This window comes from Lactuca serriola, chromosome 4 (assembly GCF_051521515.1).
Source record: "Lactuca serriola cultivar US96UC23 chromosome 4, Lser_US96UC23_V15, whole genome shotgun sequence".
Classification (NCBI taxonomy): Eukaryota; Viridiplantae; Streptophyta; class Magnoliopsida; order Asterales; family Asteraceae; genus Lactuca; species Lactuca serriola.
In genome coordinates this window covers 356,139,089-356,161,305 of record NC_136411.1, presented here as the reverse complement: position 1 = coordinate 356,161,305, position 22,217 = coordinate 356,139,089, and the positions used below count along the sequence as shown (strand labels likewise).

The 22,217-nt window shown below is 42.9% G+C and overlaps 1 protein-coding gene and 1 non-coding gene across 2 annotated transcripts; one reads left to right on the top strand and one right to left on the bottom strand.

Annotated features, from left to right (window-relative positions):
- The first annotated feature begins 296 nt into the window (after positions 1–296).
- On the top strand, positions 297–1,802 carry LOC145099694 (uncharacterized). Its single transcript, XM_079037221.1, has one exon. The coding sequence runs from the start codon at positions 297–299 to the stop codon at positions 1,800–1,802; it is 1,506 nt and encodes a 501-aa protein (XP_078893347.1).
- Positions 345–451, bottom strand: LOC145103519 (small nucleolar RNA R71). Its single transcript, XR_013706606.1, has one exon. It is a non-coding gene; the product is annotated as a small nucleolar RNA R71 (small nucleolar RNA).
- Positions 1,803–22,217: the final 20,415 nt, after the last annotated feature.

Below are 22,217 nucleotides of genomic sequence, written 5' to 3'. Positions count from 1 at the left end.
AGCGCATAAGAGATGGTACCGAGCCGGGACTCGTGCAACCTGCAATCCCAGCTACCGCTAATTTTGAGTTGAAGGGTCACATCCTCGCACAACTAAAAGACATTCCATTCCATGGAAAGGAGCACGAAGATGCTTGCAAGCATGTTGAAGAAGTTATGGACATTGCTGACTATTTCCACATGCCAAATGTGCCTCGCGATACTGTCTTACTACGAATGTTACCGGTTACATTCAAGGGAGCCGCGTAGGAAAGGTTGAAATCTTTACCCCCCGGATCCATTACAACATGGCAAAAGATGCGCGAGGAGTTCATTGACCAGTTTTTTCCACCTTCTAAGATTGCAAAATTGAAGAAAGCAATCGCTAACTTTGAACAATTGCCGGGAGAATCACTTTATGAGGCATGGGAGAGATATAAGGGGTTAATAAGAAATTGCCCTCAAAATGACCTAAACGTGCAACAAGAGGTTTTCATCTTTTATGATGGCGTGAACGTCACAACTAGGAAAATACTAGACTCCCAAGGATCCCTCACGAAGAAAGCACGAGCTGTCATTAAAACATTGGTAGAAGAATTCTCCAAACATTCAAGAGAATACCATAATCCAAGGAACGACACAACTAGAGGCATGGTTAACTCAGTTTTCGATGACATGGCAGCAATGATGGCCAAACTAGAATGTATGGATCGTAGGATGACAAAGATGGATCAATCCATCCATGCCATAAGGGTGGGTTGTGACAATTGTAGCGGTCCCCATCTTACTAAGGATTGCGATCTTGATGAGAACGGCAACCGGAAGGCACAAGTTTGTTATTTTAGTGGCGATAGGTTTGATGATGATTGGCGAAAGCCCAAGAAGGAAGGGCTCCCCTACGACGAGTACAAGAAGGCAAAGGAGGAGAAGTATATGCAAAAAGCACGCGGGTTTTATCAAAAAGAAGAACCAGTGGAAGAGAAAAAGACGGATCTTGAAGCTATGTTAAGTCGATTTGTTAGTGCTTCCGAAAAAAGGCATGACGAATCCGATGCAGCCATTAGATATCAACAAAAGATGATGAAGGAGCACCAAACAATGATGATGGATCAACAATCTCTGCTCTGGAATCAGCAAGCTTCAATTTTGAATATTGAAAAACAGCTTGGGCAACTTGCCAAGCAATTCAACGAAAGAACACCAGGCGGGCTTCCTAGTGACACGGAAAAAAATCCAAAGGGCGCGCACGTTAACATAGTGACAACAAGGAGTGTGAAGATAGTCACACCCCTCACTCCAATCCCAAGTACAGATCAAGAAGAGGCACAAGAAAAAGATCAAGAAAATCTGAATTCGCCAACAGTAGACAAAACTCGTCGAGTTCCTCACAGAAACTCGACGAGTCCCGCACCTGATGAGCAAAATAATTCAAAAGCTGAGCCATTTAAGCCACCATTACCATTCCCGGGCCGAGATCGACAAGAGAAGCAAAATGAAGACTACCAGAAGTTCCTGGAGCACATAAAGGCCTTGCAAATCAACATTCCTTTCATCGAAGCAGTCGCGCAAATGCCAAAGTATGCAAAGTTCCTAAAAGAACTTCTCACAAATAGAAAGAAGACAGAGGAAGCATCCAAGGTAGTGTTAAATGAGAGCTGTTCAGCCGCAATGTTAAAAAAACTGCCAAAGAAAAAAGGTGATCCGGGTAGCCTAACCATTCCTTGCCAATTCGGGAATTTAACCACTAGCTATGCATTGGCAGATTCGGGGGCAAGTGTGAACCTCATGCCATACTCTTTCTTTAAAAAGCTAAACCTTCCGTAACCGAGACCAATCCGAATGGCGATCCACTTAGCAAACAAGACAGTGACATTCCCGAGAGGTATATGTGAAGATTTATTGGTAAAAGTCGATAAGTTTGTCTTTCCGGTAGATTTCATTGAGCTAGATATGGAGGAGGACCATCAAGTGCCAATAATCCTTGGAAGACCATTTTTGAATACCGCAGGTGCCATAGTCGACATACGAGACTCAAGGCTTACCCTTCGAGTGGCAGAAGAGTCAGTTATTTTTGGAATTGATCAAGCCATGAAACATTCGAATTGTAGTGATGATACTGCCTTTTCAGTAGATGTCTTGGAAGAATTATTAGAAGGATGGAAAGAAGACGAAACAAGCGAACACATTTCGACTCTAGAAGATGATTTTGATGCTGAGAGAGATTTGAAAGAGTTAGAAAGACTTCTTGAAGAATCAAAATATGAAGAACTGATAAAGTCTATAGAACAAGAAACTCGACGAGTTAATTCCAATAACTCGATGAGTTGCTACGAAAAATCAAGATTTGAGGAAACTTTTGTTCTAAAATTGTCGAGTTTACTTCTAGAAATCGACGTGTTTAGTGTTCAGAGGACACAATTGGAGCTGAAAACATTACCAGAACACTTAGAATACGCATTTCTCGAAGAAGGTGAGCAGAAGCCTGTGATCATTGCATCGAACCTCACCCCAATTGAAAAAGATCAATTAGTTAAGGTTTTAAAGAAACAAAAGAACGCCATTGCATGGAAAATCACTGACATAAAGGGGATAAGACCTTCTTATTGTTCTCATAAAATAAATCTTGAAGAAGGAGCAATGCCAGTGGTGCAACATCAAAGGTGATTGAACCCAAATATGCAAGAGGTGGTTAAGAAGGAGGTGGTAAAGCTATTGGATGCGGGGATCATTTATTCAATTTCCGATAGTCCATGGGTAAGTCCCGTTCATGTAGTGCCGAAGAAAGGAGGGATGGCAGTCGTGGCGAACGAAAAGAACGAGCTTATTCCTACACGAACGGTAACCGGTTGGCGAGTATGCATCGATTATCGAAAGCTAAACGATGCTACTGACCATTTCCCTTTACCTTTTATTGATCAAATGCTTCAAAGATTATCCGGTCATTGCTATTATTGTTTTTTAGATGGGTTTTCAGGTTATTTCCAAATACCAATCGATCCGAATGATCAAGAGAAAAACACCTTCACCCGCCCTAGTGGAACGTTTGCATACCGACGAATGCCTTTTGGGTTGTGCAATGCGCCTGCCACTTTTCAACAATGCATGACGACAATATTTCACGATATGGTGGAGAAGTATATGGAAGTATTCATGGATGATTTTTCCTTGTTTGGTTCTTATTTTGATAATTGTCTTACTAATCTTGACTTAATGCTTGCTAGGTGTGAAAAGACCAATTTAGTTTTGAATTGGGAAAAATGCAATTTCATTGTTAAAGAAGGCATTGTGTTAGGTCATAAAGTGTCCAAGGCGAGGATTGAGGTGGATCGAGCAAAAATCGACACCATTGCTAAACTACCACCACCAACCAATGTGAAGGGCGTTAGGAGTTTTTTGGGTCATGCGGGTTTTTACCGTCGTTTTATAAAAGAATTTTCTAAAATAACTCGACCTTTAACTCAACTACTTTTAAAAGATACACCTTTTAATTTCTCAACAGAATGTTTAAATGCTTTTGAAATATTGAAGACAAAATTAACTAACGCCCTAATCATTATTGCCCCGAATTGGAATTTACCATTTGAAATTATGTGTGATGCAAGCGATTTTGCCTTAGGTGCTGTGCTTGGTCAAAGAGTTGATAAACATTTTCAACCAATTTATTATGCTAGCAAGACCTTGAGTCCGGCTCAAGAAAATTACACCACAACTGAAAAATAATTATTGGCCGTGGTATATGCTTTTGATAAATTCCGTCCTTATCTTATATTGTCCAAAACCACTGTTTTTACTGACCATTCTGCAATTAAATTTTTATTTGCTAAGCAGGACGCAAAACCAAGGTTGATCCGGTGGGTGTTATTGCTTCAAGATTTTGACATCGAGATCAAGGACAAGAAAGGAATGGAAAATGTACCGGCTGACCATCTCTCAAGATTGGAGAATCCAGAAAGGGATGCATCTGACCACAAGGTTATTAGGGATAGTTTTCCATAAGAGTATTTGATGGCGATAATGGGAGAAGAACCATGGTATGCAGATATTGCAAAATTTTTAGCTGGGGACTTTCTTCCAAAAGGGCTAACTCATCAGCAGAAAAAGAAACTCATGTCAGAAATTAAATATTATTTCTGGGATGAGCCATATTTTTTTAGGAGTTATGCAGATGGAATCATTAGAAGATGTGCGTTTGGAAAGGAGATCCGTGACATTCTAGAGCATTTCCACAATGGGCCTGTAGGAGGACATCATGGAGTGCAATACACTGCTAAAATGGTGTTTGATGCAGGATTCTATTGGCCCACAATCTTCAAGGATGCTGCTACCTATGTGAGAGAGTGTGATGCGTGCCAGCGATAAGGAAATATTTCTGCAAAGAATGAAATGCCTCAAAGAAGCATCCAAGTGTGTGAAGTTTTCGATGTGTGGGGTATAGATTTCATGGGGCCATTTCCATCATCAAAAGGGCACAAATACATACTTGTGGCGTTGGACTATGTATCAAAGTGGGCCGAAGCACAAGCGCTACCAACAAATGACGCAAGGGTGGTGGTGAAATTTTTGAAGAAATTATTCTCTAGGTTTGGAGTACCAAAGGCGTTGATAAGCGATAGAGGGACCCATTTTGCCAATGAACAACTAGCAAAGGTTTTGCAAAAATATGGTGTACGCCATAGATTTGCAACACCTTATCATCCGCAAACAAATGGCCAAACTGAAATAACGAATAGAGCCCTCAAAAAGAATTTTGGAAAGGTCGGTAGGCAACCATAGGAAAGATTGGGCAGATAAGTTAGATGATGCATTGTGGGCATTTAGGACCGCATTCAAGGAACCTATTGGAACAACACCTTATAGATTGGTTTATGGAAAAAATTGTCATCTACCAATGGAATTGGAGCACAAAGCCTATTGGGCTTTGAAAACGTGCAATTTTCCCCCCAATGAGTTGTGTACCAATCGACTCTTGCAAATGAATGCCTTGGAGGAATTAAGGAACGAGTCTTTCACTAACTCGTTGATTTATAAGGATAAGACAAAGAAATGGCATGATGCGAGATTGAAGGGAAATAAGGAGTTTGAAGAAGGGAAAAAATTACTTTTATATAACTCAAGACTCAAACTTTTTCCAGGAAAATTACACACTCGTTGGACCGGACCCTTCACAATTAAACATGTTTTTCCATATGGGGTAGTTGAATTGTGGAATAAAGATGGAATAAGTTGTAAGGTAAATGGGCATAGGATCAAAAGATATGAGGAGGGCAGGCTAAAGGAAGCGGAAATTGAAGAAGAGCTCGATTTGGAGGCAACCGCTACAACGTAGGGCGGAAAGGAGTCCAGCTAAAGACTCCTCAAAAAAAAGAAGCGCTTGCGGGAGGCAACCCGACAATTGAGTTTGTTTTCTTTTTCTTGTAGTACTTTATTTTTCATTTATTTTTTTTATGTTGTGTTATGAGTCTTCATCTTCAGATTTTGCTTAAATGATTGCTGGGAGGGTTATCAAAGCTGAGTGTGGGGTGTTTTGTGGTTTTCAGTAGAAATAATTTTTTCATACAGAAAGAAAAACTCGTCGAGTTTCTTCTAAAAACTCGACGAGTCCATTTAAAAAAAAAATCGCGATTTTCAGTCTTTCTGAAAAAAAAAATATATTTTATTTATTGCTGGGTATAAGTTTTAACCCTAAACTTAAAACCATTGTCTTTCTCTCATCCTCTTCCCCACGTCGACAGCAAGAAGAGAAACCTCCCAATCAAGCTCTTCACTTTTTGGTGTTTTGTATTCTAAATCTCTTCTAAAGGTAAGATTTCTTCTCTTTTTCTTATTAAAGCTCCGATTTTTAGTATATGTAGGCCCAAGTTGGTTTAAAGTTCTTCAATTTTTGAATTTTCCTATAAACATTAGGGTTTCAAATTAGACTAAATTAGGATGGTTTTGCTAGTTCTTTCCATGGATTAATGCTTAAATATCTACCCCAAGCAAACCCTAAAGTAATCTTTGAGTTTAAGAGAGTTGGAGATCGAAATTTTTTTTGGATCTTCTGCGGAACTCGACGAGTTCTGCATGAACTCGACGACTTCATGACGTTGGGATGCCAATTTATTTTGTTTTTAACATTTTTTATGTTTGTTTGCGTTTCTGTGATTTATGGTTTTGCAGAATGATGTCCAGAAATAGGGGCCAAAGTTCTAAAGGAAGTCAAAGGGGTTGTCCATGGCTTGATTTTCCACAAATTGGTTCAAAATCCACATTGTTAGCATGGAAAAGGAAACTGGAGAAACTGAAAAAGGAGTTCTACTTGCCTAATGAAATACATTGGTCTTGTCTAGAGCAATGGGGGTTGGTTGAACGAATGAATCCTCATCTCACCAAGGTATTCATGCAAGATGGAGTAAGGATTACATGTGATCCTTGGAGGAGACTTTTCCGATTGCAAGAGCCAGTATACCAGGAATTATGTTGGGATTTTTATTCTACTATCAAGTTCCATGGGAGTGAAGACTATTTTGATACAAATGCTCTTACTTTAATGCTTGGGGGTGAGTTACGGGAATGTAGTGTGGTAGAACTAGCATGGCGAATGGATTTGTATGAACGAGATGTGGCAATGATGGAAGCCTTTGGGATTTTTATGGAAGCATGTCACAAGGATTTTCCAAATAGTGAGGATGCAGCAAGGTGGTGGAGCACGATTGTCAATGGAGTTTATATTCCATCCGCGGCCTAAGAAGCAAGCATCCGATCACCTGTCCATCATCTTCTTCATCGCCTTATCGCAAGCGCAATCAATATGAGAAGGGATGATGATAAAGTGCCAAGCCGAGATGTTTTCTTTCTATTGTGTATTCTTACACCTAACCAGTTTTGTAACATTTCGTATTGTTTAGCAAAGTATTTAGCGGAAAGTGGAGTGAAGGAAAGATCAACTTGAAGGATATGTGGTGGGATGTTCATAACCAAATTGGTAAGATCTTATGGAATTCTTGAAGGGAGGGTTGGAAATCAATTAACAATGGTGCCACAACCCACATTTAGTCCTCTTCTTTTTAGAAGGGCTAAAATTATTGTAGATTATGGCGAGGGCCATGTTAATATTCCATTAGTGGATGATGCGGAATTACCGGCACAACCGGGGAGGCAGGTTCGTCCACGACCAACACATATGCAAGAAGATCCTCCCGTTATTCCAATAAATGATGAGCTTTGCATGGATCCTTATAATGTTGAGCAAAGGGCGTTTCAAGATGACTTTGCAAGCAGCTTGAATTATGGACATAGGAATTTAGCTCATTTGATGTCTCATTTGATGATTCCAAGGATAGAAAATGAACCAGAATATCCATATGTGAGGAATTGGAGTGAAAGATAGAGTATGCGTCAAAGTGGAGCCGGAGGAAGCGGGTTAGGAGAAGAAGAAAGTGAAGATGAAGATTAATTATCCTTTCCTTATCTTTTATTTTGTTGTCTTGTTTAAACCATTTTTCTTTGTTTATTTTTGTTTGTTTGGTGTGTTTATTTTGATGTTTAAACTTCTAGTAATTTAGGATTTTAATTGGTGTGTTTTCCTTTTATTACTTTTTGTTTGTTTCTTTTATTGTTCTCAGAATATATGTTGAGGGAAAGAATGAAAGAATATAGCGTGAGGGGTATGAAGTGAAATCGAGTCTAAAACGAGAAGAGTGAGAGGATTACGTCTATTCGCAAGAGTGGTGAACAAAAAAACTAAAAATATATGTTTTGCTATAGAAGAATGAAGGGAAATATTGCCATAATCATTCCCTTCAAAGCCACAATCGAAAAATGAAGTTGGGGAATATGTTGTTCACAGATAGCAAAACTCGTCGAGTTCTTTAAATAAACTCGATGAGTTCCTTCGAAGAATCCCTAATCTGAAGTTTTCGCAACTAAACTTAATAAGTTCACTTTATTCTCGGCGAGTGGTTCTTTTTCTTACCTTTGAGTTGGTGATTTGACTACAATTTAAGGAGGCAATTGACTGTGCTATCAATGATTATTTTCCGAGCAATTTCTAATTTTCTCTACTTTTATGTAGTTTTTCATGCATAACATGCAATGGGGACATTGCATAAATTAAGTGTGGGGTAGAGGGTTGATTACATTAGTTATATTAGAATCCTAGGTTTAATTTTTGAAAATTTGCATAAAAATTGCTAGGGCCTAATTTAGAAAAATTTGGTAAAGCAATTAGGATTCCATGTTAATATTATGTTTGATGATTGCAAGAGGACCCAAATGTTTAGTTGAGCCTATATACATTATAGTGCATTTGTGGCGGCCTTTATTCTAGTGAAATAACAGGACAAAAACACAACCTCGCTTAGTTTGAAGATCGTAACATGTTTATCATCGTGTACTTGAAATGTATCCAGGAAAACTTAAATAGTCATTGCACACTAGACTAATGCCTTTAACCAATAAAGGATGAAGTTAAATTCCCTTGCTTAAGCATATATTTTTCTAGGTTTTCAGTTTTGAGTGAAAAAAGTGCGTGAAAAAAAAGAGTGATGAAATGTTTGAATAAAGAATCTACAGAGCTATGAAGACAAAGAAGAATATCATGAAGAAAAGTTACAGAAGATTCAATCAAAAAGTTGTATTTGTTTTATTTATTATAATTTTCTTTTCTAGGTTATTTTTTCGTATGTGTGCTTGGGGATTTAATCAAAAATGACTTGAGGTTAAGAAAGTTTTCTGGGGATGGATTCGCAGGGATGCATAAAATGAGCGTTGTTCAAAAGAAGTGGGCGAGTGTTTATGAGGATTGTGAGTTTTTAGAATTGAGGGGGGTTCTTAGGAAAATTTTAGACACAAATGCATGCATTGCGGTCTTGGCATAATGGTTGGGTTCGATTGAGATTGTCTTATGTGGTATTACTGTGCTAAAATTCGGTTTTGCTTGGCGGCAAGCAAAAGTCAAGTGTGGGGTATTTTGATATGGGCTTATTTAGTCTTATAAATCATTCATTATCTTATTAATTATTGTTGATTTTATATCATTTTATGAACAAAAGATACTTAATTAGCTTAATATTTCAATTTCAGCAATAAAAGACATGCTTGGATGAAAAAGGAAGAGGATTGAGTGATTGGAAGCTTAAAGATCAAGGATTAAAGAAAGAAGCTAAATAAAAGAAGAAACTCGATGAGTTTTTAGCACAAACTCGACGAGTTTATTAGAATATTCTAGATTTAAGGATGCCTTACCGTACACGCTGGCCACGCGATTTACTAAAGAAACTCGTCGAGTTATTCTAAAAAAGTCGACGAGTTGGGCCGATTTTTGGAAACTATAAATAGATAACTTATAGGCCCGAAAACCTAACTTTTGCTAGAGGCTAGCTACGACTTTTGAAGATCAGAAGGGTTCTTGGAGCTGCTATTTTCGAGATTTCAACATAAGAGACAATTTCAAAGAGAATCAAAGGCAAATAATCATTCTTCTTTTCTTAATCTTTGTTATGAACCATGTTTGAATCATTAGATTTTGAAATTAGGTTATTATTTGATGTAGATATGAGCTAAAAGCTTTTTACTTCTGTTTGGATGAGATAATCTTATGAACATGGTTTGATTGAGTGGTTGATTTGATATTAATTTGGTTATTCATCTTGGTAAGCTTATTAAAGATCCTTATGTATTGATGATAAATATTTGTAGTTAACAAATAAGTGATTGAGTTGCATGAATATCTTCTTGATTACTTGATTCATATAGTTTTATGAATATAAGATTGTATGCCTAGGAATAGTGAATATGAAACTAGGGTTAACTATAAAATATGTAAATCAATGTGTGAGCATGTGTGATGAACATCTATACATGAGTTGATTGAATTGAACAAATTTGATTAGCTATTATTATAAGTCTTGCTTGATACGAACTGAACACTATGAAACTTGTTAATTTAATCACTTGATCACTGTTTGAATCAACTTGTCTAGTAAAGGATTGGTAATAATGAACATGAACCCAATCATATTAGGAATCGGTTACCATTGATGTATTAATTCATTGCACTTGCCACGAAATCAACCATAGGAATAAGTGAATCGAATCTAAACAGACGTCTCTTTTATCATTGAATGTAGTTGTCCTTTCTTATTCTTCTTAGTTGTTAATTGTCTTTGTTTGAGTTTTAAAGTGCTTGATTAAGTTTCTAGTCTTGAAAAACTAGAGAAAACCCCCCTTTTTTATTTAATTGTTTTTAATTAGATAATACTAGTACTTAATTTCATTGTTACCGTTCCCTGTGTTCGATACCCTACTTGCTTAAACTAAACTACTATCGATAGGTACACTGTCTACATGTGTTTGTTTTCATTTGATTTTGTTAGGATTAAAACTAGTTTGTTTTAAACACATCATTCATTAAATGAATGGTTTGAGGAGATAAAGGGGAAGTGGAGAGTCCTAATGAAGTAGAACCATGTATACATGGAGAAAATACTCCGAATACGTTTTCACTTTATGATGAACTTAATGATAAAGTCTGTTGCATGAACAAGATAACTAATGATGAATTTTTTGGTAAGGAGATAATGATCCCGATGTTGAAGTTCAATCCATTTTTAATGAGAACTCAGCATGGAAAAAGCATAATCCTATATTAGGGATGATAGTTTAGACCACTAAAGTGATCAAAAATATGTTACGTAAGTATGCTATGACAAATGGATACCCACTATGTTTCAAAAAATGATACTAAATGATTGTTGGTGATGTGTTGTCAAAGAGGTTGTACTTTATGGGCTTCATGGATGGGTGATGATCACTCTTTCAAGATTAAATATTTAAAACATAATTTTACATACAATTATGCTACGAAATTCGAGTTGGAGTCAATTGTTATATGTGCTTTGATAGGCAGTCATTATACCAAGGAAATTTTACATACATAGAAAATTAGTATTAGAAAACTCATATTGGATGTTATAAAAAGTTTGGGATTGAGGTGAGTTTAGGTGACTATAGGAGGGCTAGAAAACATGTATGTCACAACACAAAACATATCCCAAAATTTTCATTTTTTAATTTTTCAAAATTAAGATTTTACAACCAAGTTATCAAATATATAATTATCCCAAAACAACCAGTATCACAATATCAGAGTTCATAAACTGTCCTAGTAGTAAATCTCCCAGCGAGTGTTTACAATCAGACCTTCTCCGTCCCGCTGTCCTCGGAAATACCTACCACATAAAAATCAATAATTGTAAGCACAAATGTAACATCATGTTTTGGATCGTCTGTGATTAGGGTTCGTGGGCTGCAACCCGAGCATGAGGAAGCATCGGGGTTGCGACGAGTTGCTAGAAGTGTAGGCACCTCGTCACCTTTCCATGGGTATGAGTTTCATTGGAAACGGAGTTATCTCGAGGAAGCTATGGAATTTTGAAGTTTTGGCAGGATAAGTCCCTTATTTGAGAAAGGTGGTAGCTGACTACGTTGGGCATACGTGTGTGTATGCTATAACAACGTAAATTTTCAAACCAATTTTTTTCATTTCTTTAAAACATAATTTCATTCAAGACAAACCAAAAAATCCAATGTAACATAGTCGTAATACAAAACATATCAATCCCAAAATCAATCATATCCGAATCCGCCTGTGTGTGTGTACGAGTCATGCCGCTGCCTTCCCATGGTCCTCACTAGAACCTGAAAGACATTACACATAAACATTGTAAGCAAGAAGCTTAGTGAGTTCCCCAATATACCACTTACACACATACGCCTTTCCAGGCCATACTCCACACGACCTTCCGGTCCTACCCGTTTCGACCATCCGGTCCATAACTCCCCAACCTTCCGGTCCAGATCATAATGCCTTCCAGCCCATATCAAGCATAGCATACATATCACACACATAGCGCATACGAAACAGGCAACTCATAGCATACAATGCATAAATCTCATAGCATACCAGACCTTTCGGTCACACATAGGTACCCTTCCAGGTACAGTATAGTGAGAAGACTCATCTCAGATGTCTCGGTAAATCTCTGACTCAGAAGAAATACGATCTAGCCTCCGCCTAATCACATAAAATAAATACTCTCATAAATATATCTCTCGGGACTAGACTCCACCCACTCTTGGCACCCTCAGAAGGGTAAAAGACAATTTTACCCCTCTCTGACTCAAAGGCCACATTGTTGACCAATCCTATCAGTCAACAAAAGTCAACGGTCAAACTTTGACCCGACTCGTCGAGTGCACTTGGGCGACTCAGCGAGTCTACACATGTCCACTAACTCTTTAGTCTCGCTTGGCACGTCGAGTCCTTCCCCTTGCTCGACGAGTCCCACCTGATATGAATCGCGGGGCCACCCCGACTCAACTCGCCGAGTCTCAAGATCAACTCGCCGAGTTCCGCTTTGAACTCCAGTCCTCTGATTCCCCCCTGACTCATTGAGTTATTCCCCCAACTCGGCAAGTCCACTCACTGAGTGACTCACGGGAAACCCAAACCCTACTCGCCGAGTTTTTCCTTGCACTCGGCGAGTTCATGCCATGCACAAACTCAAATGGCCTCCTGAGGTCAGATCTGTTCCTTGAATCCATAAATCTGACCTTCCCAAGACTGATAAACACGTAAAGTTCAAGTCTTGACACTCGTGGGACGTCTAGGACGCTTCACTTGATGATTTAGCCCCAAAAGCAACATCCTTAGCTCAACACCTCCATATCTCAACATAAAGTCAGCTGAGATAAGCTCCATAGACCACTATGGATCCAGATCTGAAGTATCAAAGTGAATAGGGCCATATAATCACAGTCTTCTTCCAATAAAGGTCATAAAACTCTACATCTATGGATTCCTTCCACAAAACAGATAAAGGGGCGATATAATACCTCAAAGATGAAGTCACTTGCTCGAAATCCACAGATGCACAACCTACTTGGTCTCCTCTAAGCTAGAAACACCTCCTTCTTGCAAGAATCAATCATAAAGATCAAGAAATGGCTCCTATCCTCTCACAAACTCTCTAGCTCCTTTAGGGTTTCTCTCTAGGGTTTGGTAGCCGCAAATGACGGCCCTAAGGGCCTTTAAATAGGTCCCAAACCCAGGAAATTAGGGTTTCATTAAACAGCATGGACTCGTCGAGTCCACCTCCTGAACTCGCCGAGTCCAGCCATGAACCCGGATTAGAATCCGCGACCCTACTCGGCGAGTCTAAGCAGTAACTCGCCGAGTCCCCTCAAAACCTCCAAAAATAAAAGAATAAATAATATACCTGGGAATTCGGATGTTATAATTCTCCCCCACTAGAATCAGACTTCGCCCTCGAAGTCTTACTCTGCAAACAACTCGGCATGCTGCTCCCGCATCTCTTGCTCCGGCTCCCAAGTCAACTCTGACCCTTTCCGATGCTGCCACTGGACCTGTACCAGTGGCACTTCCTTGTTCCTCAGAACCTTGATCTTCTGATCCCTGATTGCCACCGGTCTATCAACATAGTTCAGGCTCGCATCCATCTGAATATCCTCTAATGGCACCATTGCCGACTCGTCGGCTATACACTTTCTCAGCTGCGACACGTGAAAGGTGTCATGAATCTAACCCAACTCCGTAGGTAGCTCCAACCGGTAGGCTACCCTTCCTACCCTCGCGATCACCCTGAAAGGACCAATATATCGGGGCCCCAGCTTGCCCCTCTTCTTGAATCGGATCACTCCTTTCCAAGGAGAGACCTTCAGGAGCACGAAGTCGCCGACCTGAAATTCGAGCTCAGACCGGCGCCTGTCTGCATAACTCTTCTGGCGACTCTGAGCGGTCAAAAACCTCTGTCCGACCTGCTGTATTTTCTCTGTCGTCTAAAGCACGGTCTCTGTACTACCTATCACACGTTGCCCTACCTCTCCCCAGCAAATGGGGGTCCGACACCTCCTCCCATACAAAAGCTCAAAGGGTGGCATACCAATGCTCGAATGATGGCTGTTGTTGTAGGTAAAACCTGCCAAGGGTAAGTACGTGTCCCAACTCTGGCCGAAATCCAACACACATGCTCGGAGCATGTCCCCGAGCGTCTGAATCGTCCACTCACTCTGCCCATCAGTCTGTGGGTGGTATGCGGTACTGAAATGTAGCCTCGTACCCAACTCCTCGTGAAACTTCTTCCAAAATATGGAAGTAAATCGCACATCTCTATCTGAAACAATCGATATCAGAACTCCATGCCTTGATACTACCTCCCTCACATACAACTCTGCCAACCTCTCAATAGAATAGCTCTCACTGATAGCAAGAAAGTGAGCGCTCTTCGTCAACCTGTCCACAATCACCCAAATTGCATCGACACCTCTAGCAGTCCTTGGCAATTTGGTGATAAAATCCATGGTAACCTGCTCCCACTTCCACTCGGGAATCTCCAATGGCTGCAACTTACCATGTGGACGCTGGTGCTCGGCCTTAACCCTGCGACAGGTCAAGCACCTCTCCACGAACCATGCGACATCTCTCTTCATACAGGGCCACCAATAATCCCTTTTTAGGTCCAAAAACATCTTAGTGGCCCCGGGATGGATCGAGAACCTCGACCTATGGGCTTCCTCCATCAAGATGGTATGCGCTCCGCCTACAAACAGTACGCAAATCCGGCCTTGAAAAGTCATCAGCCCTCGACTATCGGTAACGAACTCCGATACCTGCCCGATCACCCGTTGCATTTTACGGTTCTCCGGTCTCACAACCTCCGCCTGGGCCCCTCGAATGGTGTCCAACACCGGAGTCATCACTGTCAACCTCATACAAATGTCTTGTATCGGGGCGCTCTCCGACCTACGACTCAAAGCATCGGCTACAACATTAGCCTTGCCCGGGTGGTACAGGATCTCACAATTATAATCCTTTACCACATCCAACCATCTCCTCTGGAGCATATTCAGGTTGGGCTGATCCATCAAGTAATTCCGACTCTTGTGGTCCGTGTATATGGTACACCGAACCCCATACAGATAGTGACTCTAGATCTTGAGGGCGAACACCACAGCCCCCAGCTTCAGGTCGTGGGTGGGATACCTCGACTCATGAGGCTTCAGCTGCCTCGATGCATATTCTATCATATGCCCCCTCTGCATAAGCACTGCTCCCAACCTGGATATCGATGCATCACAGTACACCACAAAATCCTCCATCCCTTCCGGGAGTGCGAGCACCGGGGCTTCGCACAACTTGTGGCGAAGTGTCTCAAATGAGGTCTGCTGCTCCGGACCCCAGGAAAAAGTGACACCCTTCCGGGTCATCTTGGTAAGTGGCACGACGATCATGGAGAAATCCTTAATAAATCTTCGATAATAGCCGGCCGATCCCAGAAAGCTCCTGATCTCGGTGGGCGATCTCGGCACCTCCCACCTGATGACTGCTTCAATCTTGGCCGGATCGACCAATATCCCATTTTGGTTGACAAGATGTCCCAAGAACTGAACCTCTTGTAACCAGAACTCACACTTGGAGAATTTGGCATAAAGCCTCTCCGATCTCAGAACTCCAAAGATCTCCCTCAAATGCTCCTCATGTTGTTCTCTAGACCTCGAATACACCAAAATATCATCAACAAATACGATCACCGACCGATCCAACATCGGCCTGCACACCCTGTTCATGAGATCCATGAACGTAGATGGTAAATTGGTGAGCCCAAAAGGCATCACCATGAACTCGTAATGCCCATAACGAGTTCTGAACGCTGTCTTCTGGATATATTCATCCCGAACCCTCATCTGATGATAACCTGACCTCAAGTCTATCTCAGAGAACCAAGATGCCCCCTTCAACTGATCGAACAGATCATCGATCCTCGGCAACGGATAATGGTTCTTGACCGTCAACTTGTTCAACTCTCGGTAATCAATCCACATCCGGTGGGAACCATCCTTTTTCTTGAAAAAAAGGATCGGTGCTCCCCAAGGCGAGCTACTCGGTCAAATAAACCCCTTCCATAGCAGCTCCTGAAGCTGCAAGGATAACTCCTGCATCTATGGCGGCGCGAGGTGATAAGGTGCCTTGGCAATAGGTGCTGCTCCCGGAACCAAATCGATACGGAACTCCATTTGCCTCTCGGGAGGCACACCCGGTAATTCCTCGGGAAAAACATCCGGGAACTCGCACACTATCGGAACCTCGGCAATCGAAATTGGCCTCCCAGCGGCCACTCGCATGTCCAACACATAGGCTACGAGTCCACTGCAACCCTACTGCAAACTCTGTCTCGTCCTGGCAGCCGAGCAAAACGCTGACCTACATCGGGTTCCCTCGCCATACACCGTAAGCACTCCCCCACTGGGGTCTCGTATCGTCACCAACTAACGCTCGCAGCCTATAACAGCTCCAAATCGGCTCAACCAATCCATTCCCACTATAACACACACGCCCCCCATCGCAATCGGGACCAGATCTATCAGGAACTCCACACCGAAGATCTCAAGGATACATCCTCGAATCACATCCGTAGCATACACTGCTCGCTCATCAGCTATGGAAACTCACAGAGGTCGACTCAACGCCTCTCAACGGATACTAATGTGCTGACTAAATGCCAAAGAAACAAATGACCGAATCGCACCCGAGTCAAATAACACCAAAGCAGGTACAGAACTCACCAAACAGTACATATGCATAACATCATATAAGCACAATATCTCAACAAAAAGATAAATACAGAAAACATACCAGCCACAACATCGGGTGTCGCGCGGACCTCCTCCGTAGTCAACTGGAAAGCTCTCCCACGAGCCTTCGGAGCCTCGGCCTTCACTGGTCGAACCTCGGTAACCCTAGCAGCAGGTGAAGATCCCTGATGCAACTGTGGACACTTGGCCTTCCGATGGCCCATCTGGTTGCAATGAAAGCAAACCATAAATCCCTTAGGGAAATCCTTGGCGATATGCCCCTCCTTGCCGCATTAGTAGCAAGAACCCGATCGACAGGCCCCCTCATGACCCTTGTCGCACTTCCCGCAAGTACAGCCCTTTTGGCCTCCAGTCCTCGAATCAATGGACTTGGTCCGCTTGGCTACCGGCAGAGACTGAGCCGACCGCTGATCCATCCTATGAGACTCGGTCTCCTCCCTGGCCTGAGTCTCCAACTCAATCTCCCTCTTCCGGGCATTTTCCAGGAGCTCAGCAAATGTCCGGTCCGTCGACTTCGACACGAACTCCCAAATGTCCCTCCTCAGGGATGGAGTCTTGGATTCCCAGATTGACTATGATCAAGGAATTGTGTATGTAGTGGTGATTCATCCTGGGGGATGTTTGGAGGTGTCGTTAGTGTGACGGGTTTTCCCATCCCGAGGGTGCTAGAGCTAGTTCAGCATGTGCATGCGATTGTAAGAGGAGAACTCGTGGGAGTGCTCGGAGGCTGAAGAATGTGTCATTACGTCAACATGGAATGGATAGAATTGGACTCGGATCGGGAACCAGGTGGTTCAGGGTTATATCTAGCTCGTAAGAGTCAAGTGATTATTGTAATCAGGATCGAGAAAAGTGCCATGGAGTGGTACTCGGTTGATAAGTGTAGAATCTGATAAGTGTGGTTATCAAAGGGTGAAGCCGGTGGCCAGCTTGAGGCGGTGGTCAGAACACCGCAAGAAAAGGGAAAGTTGAGTTCGGACTTCGAAGGGTGTGTCTTAAGGAACCTGGTTTGGTTAATGCCAGGTGGTGCGTTGTGGTTAATGCCCCGTTCCTAAGAGTACTTAATTGTGAGTCCCCGATATTTAAGAGGAAGGGTATTTTGGTGATGTTGTGGGAAAAGTGGAAAAAGAGGGCCAAATATGAAATTTAGGGACACGCCGAGTACGCCCAGCGTAAGGGCGTAAGTGGACGCGGGTGCAAGGTTGAGTACGCCTAGCGTACTAGAGGTACGCCCAGCGTACTCTCAAAGTTCTAATACCCTAAAATTAGGGTCAGCCACTATATAAGGAACATGTTGGTTCACACCCTAGCCTCCATAAGCTCTCTCTTAACCTCAGAAACCCTATATAGCCGTTCCACCTCCATTGTTGGGTGTGTTTGGCCTTGAAAAGCTTATTGTGGCAAAGGAGAGGCTAGAAGAAGAAAGTGGAAGTTGTCAAAGAAGGAGTGGAGTGGCTAGAGCTTGTAGATCTAGAAAGATATCATCCTTTGGAGCCTATCTGAGGTATAAAGCTTCTTGCTTGTCATTTATATTGCATAGATCTAAGTATTGTGAAGTTTTGACATCATTCTTGTCCCAAAAGTCCTCATCTTGGGGCATGCTTTGAGTTGGCCGAGATTATCTGTCCTTTCAGACCTTTGGAGAGGTCTTGAGTGAGAAAAATGAGGTCCCAAGGGCTGTGGTTGTTCGATGTGTGAGATAAGTAGGTCTTAATGGATTAAGACCTTGGATTAAGAGCTTTATAGACGTCCCAAGTGATAAAGTTTGAGACTTTATGAATCTTAGGCATATTTGGCCTAAGGATCTGAAGTTTGGGCTTAAGAGCTTAAGCCATTAAGAAGTTATGAGGAGTTAATGAGCAGCGAAGTTACGCCCCACGTAACTTAGGAGTACGCCCCCGTGTAGCGGGCCAGTTCCCCGATCCCCATTTGCGAATCAGTGTGTACGCCCAGCGTACCAAGGAGGGTACGCCCAACATACTCCCTCTGTTGGGTTTTTCATTTTGGGCCTTAGGGATTGGGCTGTTATTGGGCTGATGGATTTTGGGCCGTTACTAGACATTATGGATGGAGTATTGTGGACCCATTAATTATTATGGACCATGGGTCTAGGCCCATTTGGTGTGGTGGGCCCAATTTAGTAAATTGGGCCAATAGTGGGCTTTGCTTCGGACTTTTAGACTTTGGGCCATTAGTGGGCTTGAAAGCTTATCCAGTGTTGGGCCGAAATGAGTTAAGGGTAAATTGGTTAATTTACCCTTGGAAGGGTATTGTGCTTAGCCTAATGATTATTTGTGCTATGATGGCTAGTTCGGGATTTTCGGTGAGGTGGTGATTCGGGAATCTGCTTCTTCAGTTTAGAGTTTCGGAAGTGCGAGGTGAGTTATCCTCACTATATCAACAGGGTCTAAGGCACCAAGTCCGGCCCTTTATCGGATTGAGATCCGGGTATTGGTTGTTATGTTATTGCTTTGATATGTTTGCATCCTGGTAGCTAGGATGGTAAATGTTAGAGACCTGGTTAAGGTCCGAATCCTGTTATGTAGGATGATGCTATGCTAGTGACCGGTTAGGTCGGTATCCTGGTTAGGATGATGATATGTTATGTGATCTGCTAGATCGGCTTGTTGACTGTGAATTGTTATATGATTGTATTTTTATGTGCACATGGTTGTTGGACTGGAGTTGGGTTGAGGCGGGTCCTGCTTTTTGTTGTAGGCCAAGATACCCAGGGCGGACCGGTTGTCCCGAAGGCCCAGCAAGCGGTCCGGATAGGCTGTAGGCCCCAAGAGGGCGGGCCAGACGTGCTGAGGCTCGGAGAGTGGACCAGGCCGACTGAAGGCCCGGTGCGGGCGGACCAGTCATACTGTAGAATCAGAGAGTGGACCAGGTGGATTGAAGGCCCGGTGCGGGCGGACCAATCACACTGCAGACTTGATGTATATGGCTAGACTCGGAGGGTGGACCAGGGGGACTGTTGGCCGGTGCGGCGGACCAGCCACACAGTAGACCCGAAGTGCATGGCTGTTCTGTGATCGAATATGATATGGCATGTTATGTGTGTATGGTATATGTGGTTGGTATTTTGGGGATATCTCACTAAGCTTTCGAGCTTACAGTTGTGGTTTAATGTTTTTCAGGTTCTTCAGGAGACCGTGGCAAGGAAAAGGCGTGATCGTACCGCTCCTCATGTTTATGTTGTGATGTGATTCTGGGAATACTCTAAATTAATTGTATTGAAAACCTTTTTGTAATAATTTAATGAAATCGGATTGTTTTTTTAAAAGTTTAAATTGGTTGGAATTTTATGGTCGTTACAAGTTGGTATCAGAGCTTTGGTTTGAGTGAATTGGAGGAACACTCGTGTGAATCCAGTCTCAAATCAGGGAGAGTTTTCAAAAGAGAATTTAAAATGGTTTTCAAAATGAGTAAAAGGAGGACGCGGAGGTACGATCAGCCGGAGCCAGTAAGTAACCCCAAAATACCATACGTGATATTTGTTTTTGAGCTTTGATAGAACAGAATGCTAGTACTAGGCTAGAGATCTTCAGGGTTTCATGATAGTGTTGCCTGATTTATGATGCCTGCTAGCCTAGGGTCCTCTGTGGGAGATTTCTGGTGTTCCTCTAGGAGTGAGGATTGAGCGCTTGTTATGTATGTTTTCACTAGGGTGTTCTGTTAGTACTTCATACAAATATGGGTAGGTGTGGAAGGTAGTATGGGCCCATACTACTGAAAGCACAGGACCCATACGCGTATCAAGGAAACCATGACCTCTAGGGTTGGGTTGAGAGTTGGTTCCCGGGATAGTGGGAAGTGTCTGAGATTTTGTGGTGTTTTTCAGTATGGAGATTCCGAGGCATGCTTGGAGCGGATCCGGGTCAGGATCAGGAGCCGGAGAGGGCGGTCAGGGTGGGTCTGTACCGCCCGAGTTTGTGGGTCAGATGAGAACAGGCGAGTTGAATGCTAGGATTCGTGAGATCCTACATGATGAGGTTGCTACGTTGTTCCGGGCCGAGCTGCCGGAACTGTTTGGGTCGATCAAGACCGCCATGGTTGAGTATTTTGATGAGCGCTATGTGGCTCTCACTGAGACGGCTTCCACGGCGGCTACAGCGGCTGTAGCAGCGGCAGGGGGAGGATCCGGTAGAGGTTTTATGTATCGGGACTTCGATAATACGAAGCCTCCTACTTTTGATGGAGTTCAGGACCCGATTGTTGCTATGAGATGGTTGTCGGACGTGGAGGGGTGTTTCTTCACGTGTCCATGCCCTGCTGATTAGAGGGTGAGGTGTGCTCTGAACATGTTGAGGCTCGGGGCGAAGGATTGGTACAGATTGACCACGGGATCATATTCGGATGCGCAGAGGGCTGCGGTTTCATGGGATCAGTTCAGAGAGATGTTCAACACTCGTTATGTTCCGCGGGTTGAGAGGGAGAGATTGGCTCAGGTTGAGCTGAAGCAGGATTCGGAGTTGGTGACGGAGATCACCAGGATGTTCACTGAGAGGCCGATGTTTTGCCCTGAGTTCGCTTCGGAGGAAGCTCAGATATCCCGATATCTGAGTATGCTCAAGAGGGATATCAGACAATTTGTGTCTACGCAGAGGTGCGAGACTTTGTTGGAGTTGCAGGTGGCCGCCAGGCGGCGTGAGTTGGAGATTGAGTTGCAGTTGCAAGAGCTGAGGCAGGCTCCGGTGCAGTCGCAGCCGGCGCCGAAACGGTCAAAGACCGTTGATTCTAGGGTAGGAGATCAGAGCAGCCACACTTGTGTAAAGTGTGGGAAAGGTCACACCAGAGTTTGTAGGTCCGGTGGTTCTTGCCGCAAGTGCAGAAAGGAGGGGAACTATGCGAGGGATTATCGGCATTCAACGCTGGTTTGGGATTTGAGGATTTGTTACCATTGTCATCAGGTCGGGCACTTGAGGGTCAACTGTCCACATCTTGCTGCAGGATCGTTGCAGGCTCCAGCACCGGCCACTTTGAGGATCACGGGTGGAGGTCAGGGTGGAGCGGAGCCCCCAAGGGCTTAGGGTCGTGCTTTTCAGCTTACAACAGAGGAGGTCAGAGCAGTGCCGGATGCAGCTGTGGGTATGTTTCTTTCTTGATGTCTTGTTATCTTGTGATTATTGTGGAGTATTGTTTATATGCTAGTCTCATTGTGTGTTTTTCGGTGTGGTATTCATTGTTCTTTGAGGGTTATGGTATGGTTATGGGTTAGTGTTGGGGATTTCGTTGGTTATCATTCATGAGGGTTATTAGTGGAAATCTGGCGTTTGGTCTGAATGCCGGGTAGCATCTGCAGTCTGAGGAGGGGTTAGCTGAAGATCGAGTTTCTTTCGAGCTCGGGATGATCAGTGTTGATATGTGATTTTGTGAAGGTTGCTAGTGCTATTGGGAATCAGTTCGCGTGTTCGTGTTTGTGTTGTGTAGGGTTGTTGAGGGAGGTCGGTGATGGCGACCGGTGGTTGATAGTCAGTGTTATAAGTGGGGGAGAATTGGAAAATTCTCCAGAAGATCGATGAGCATTAGAGATTGTTTAGCTGCTTGGGATTCAGCAGTGTTTCTGTCAGCGAAGAGCGTAGG

Coding starts and splice junctions, on each gene's coding strand:
- LOC145099694 (XM_079037221.1), top strand. CDS start 297: ATGCGCGAGGAGTTCATTGACCAGTTTTTTCCACCTTCTAAGATTGCA.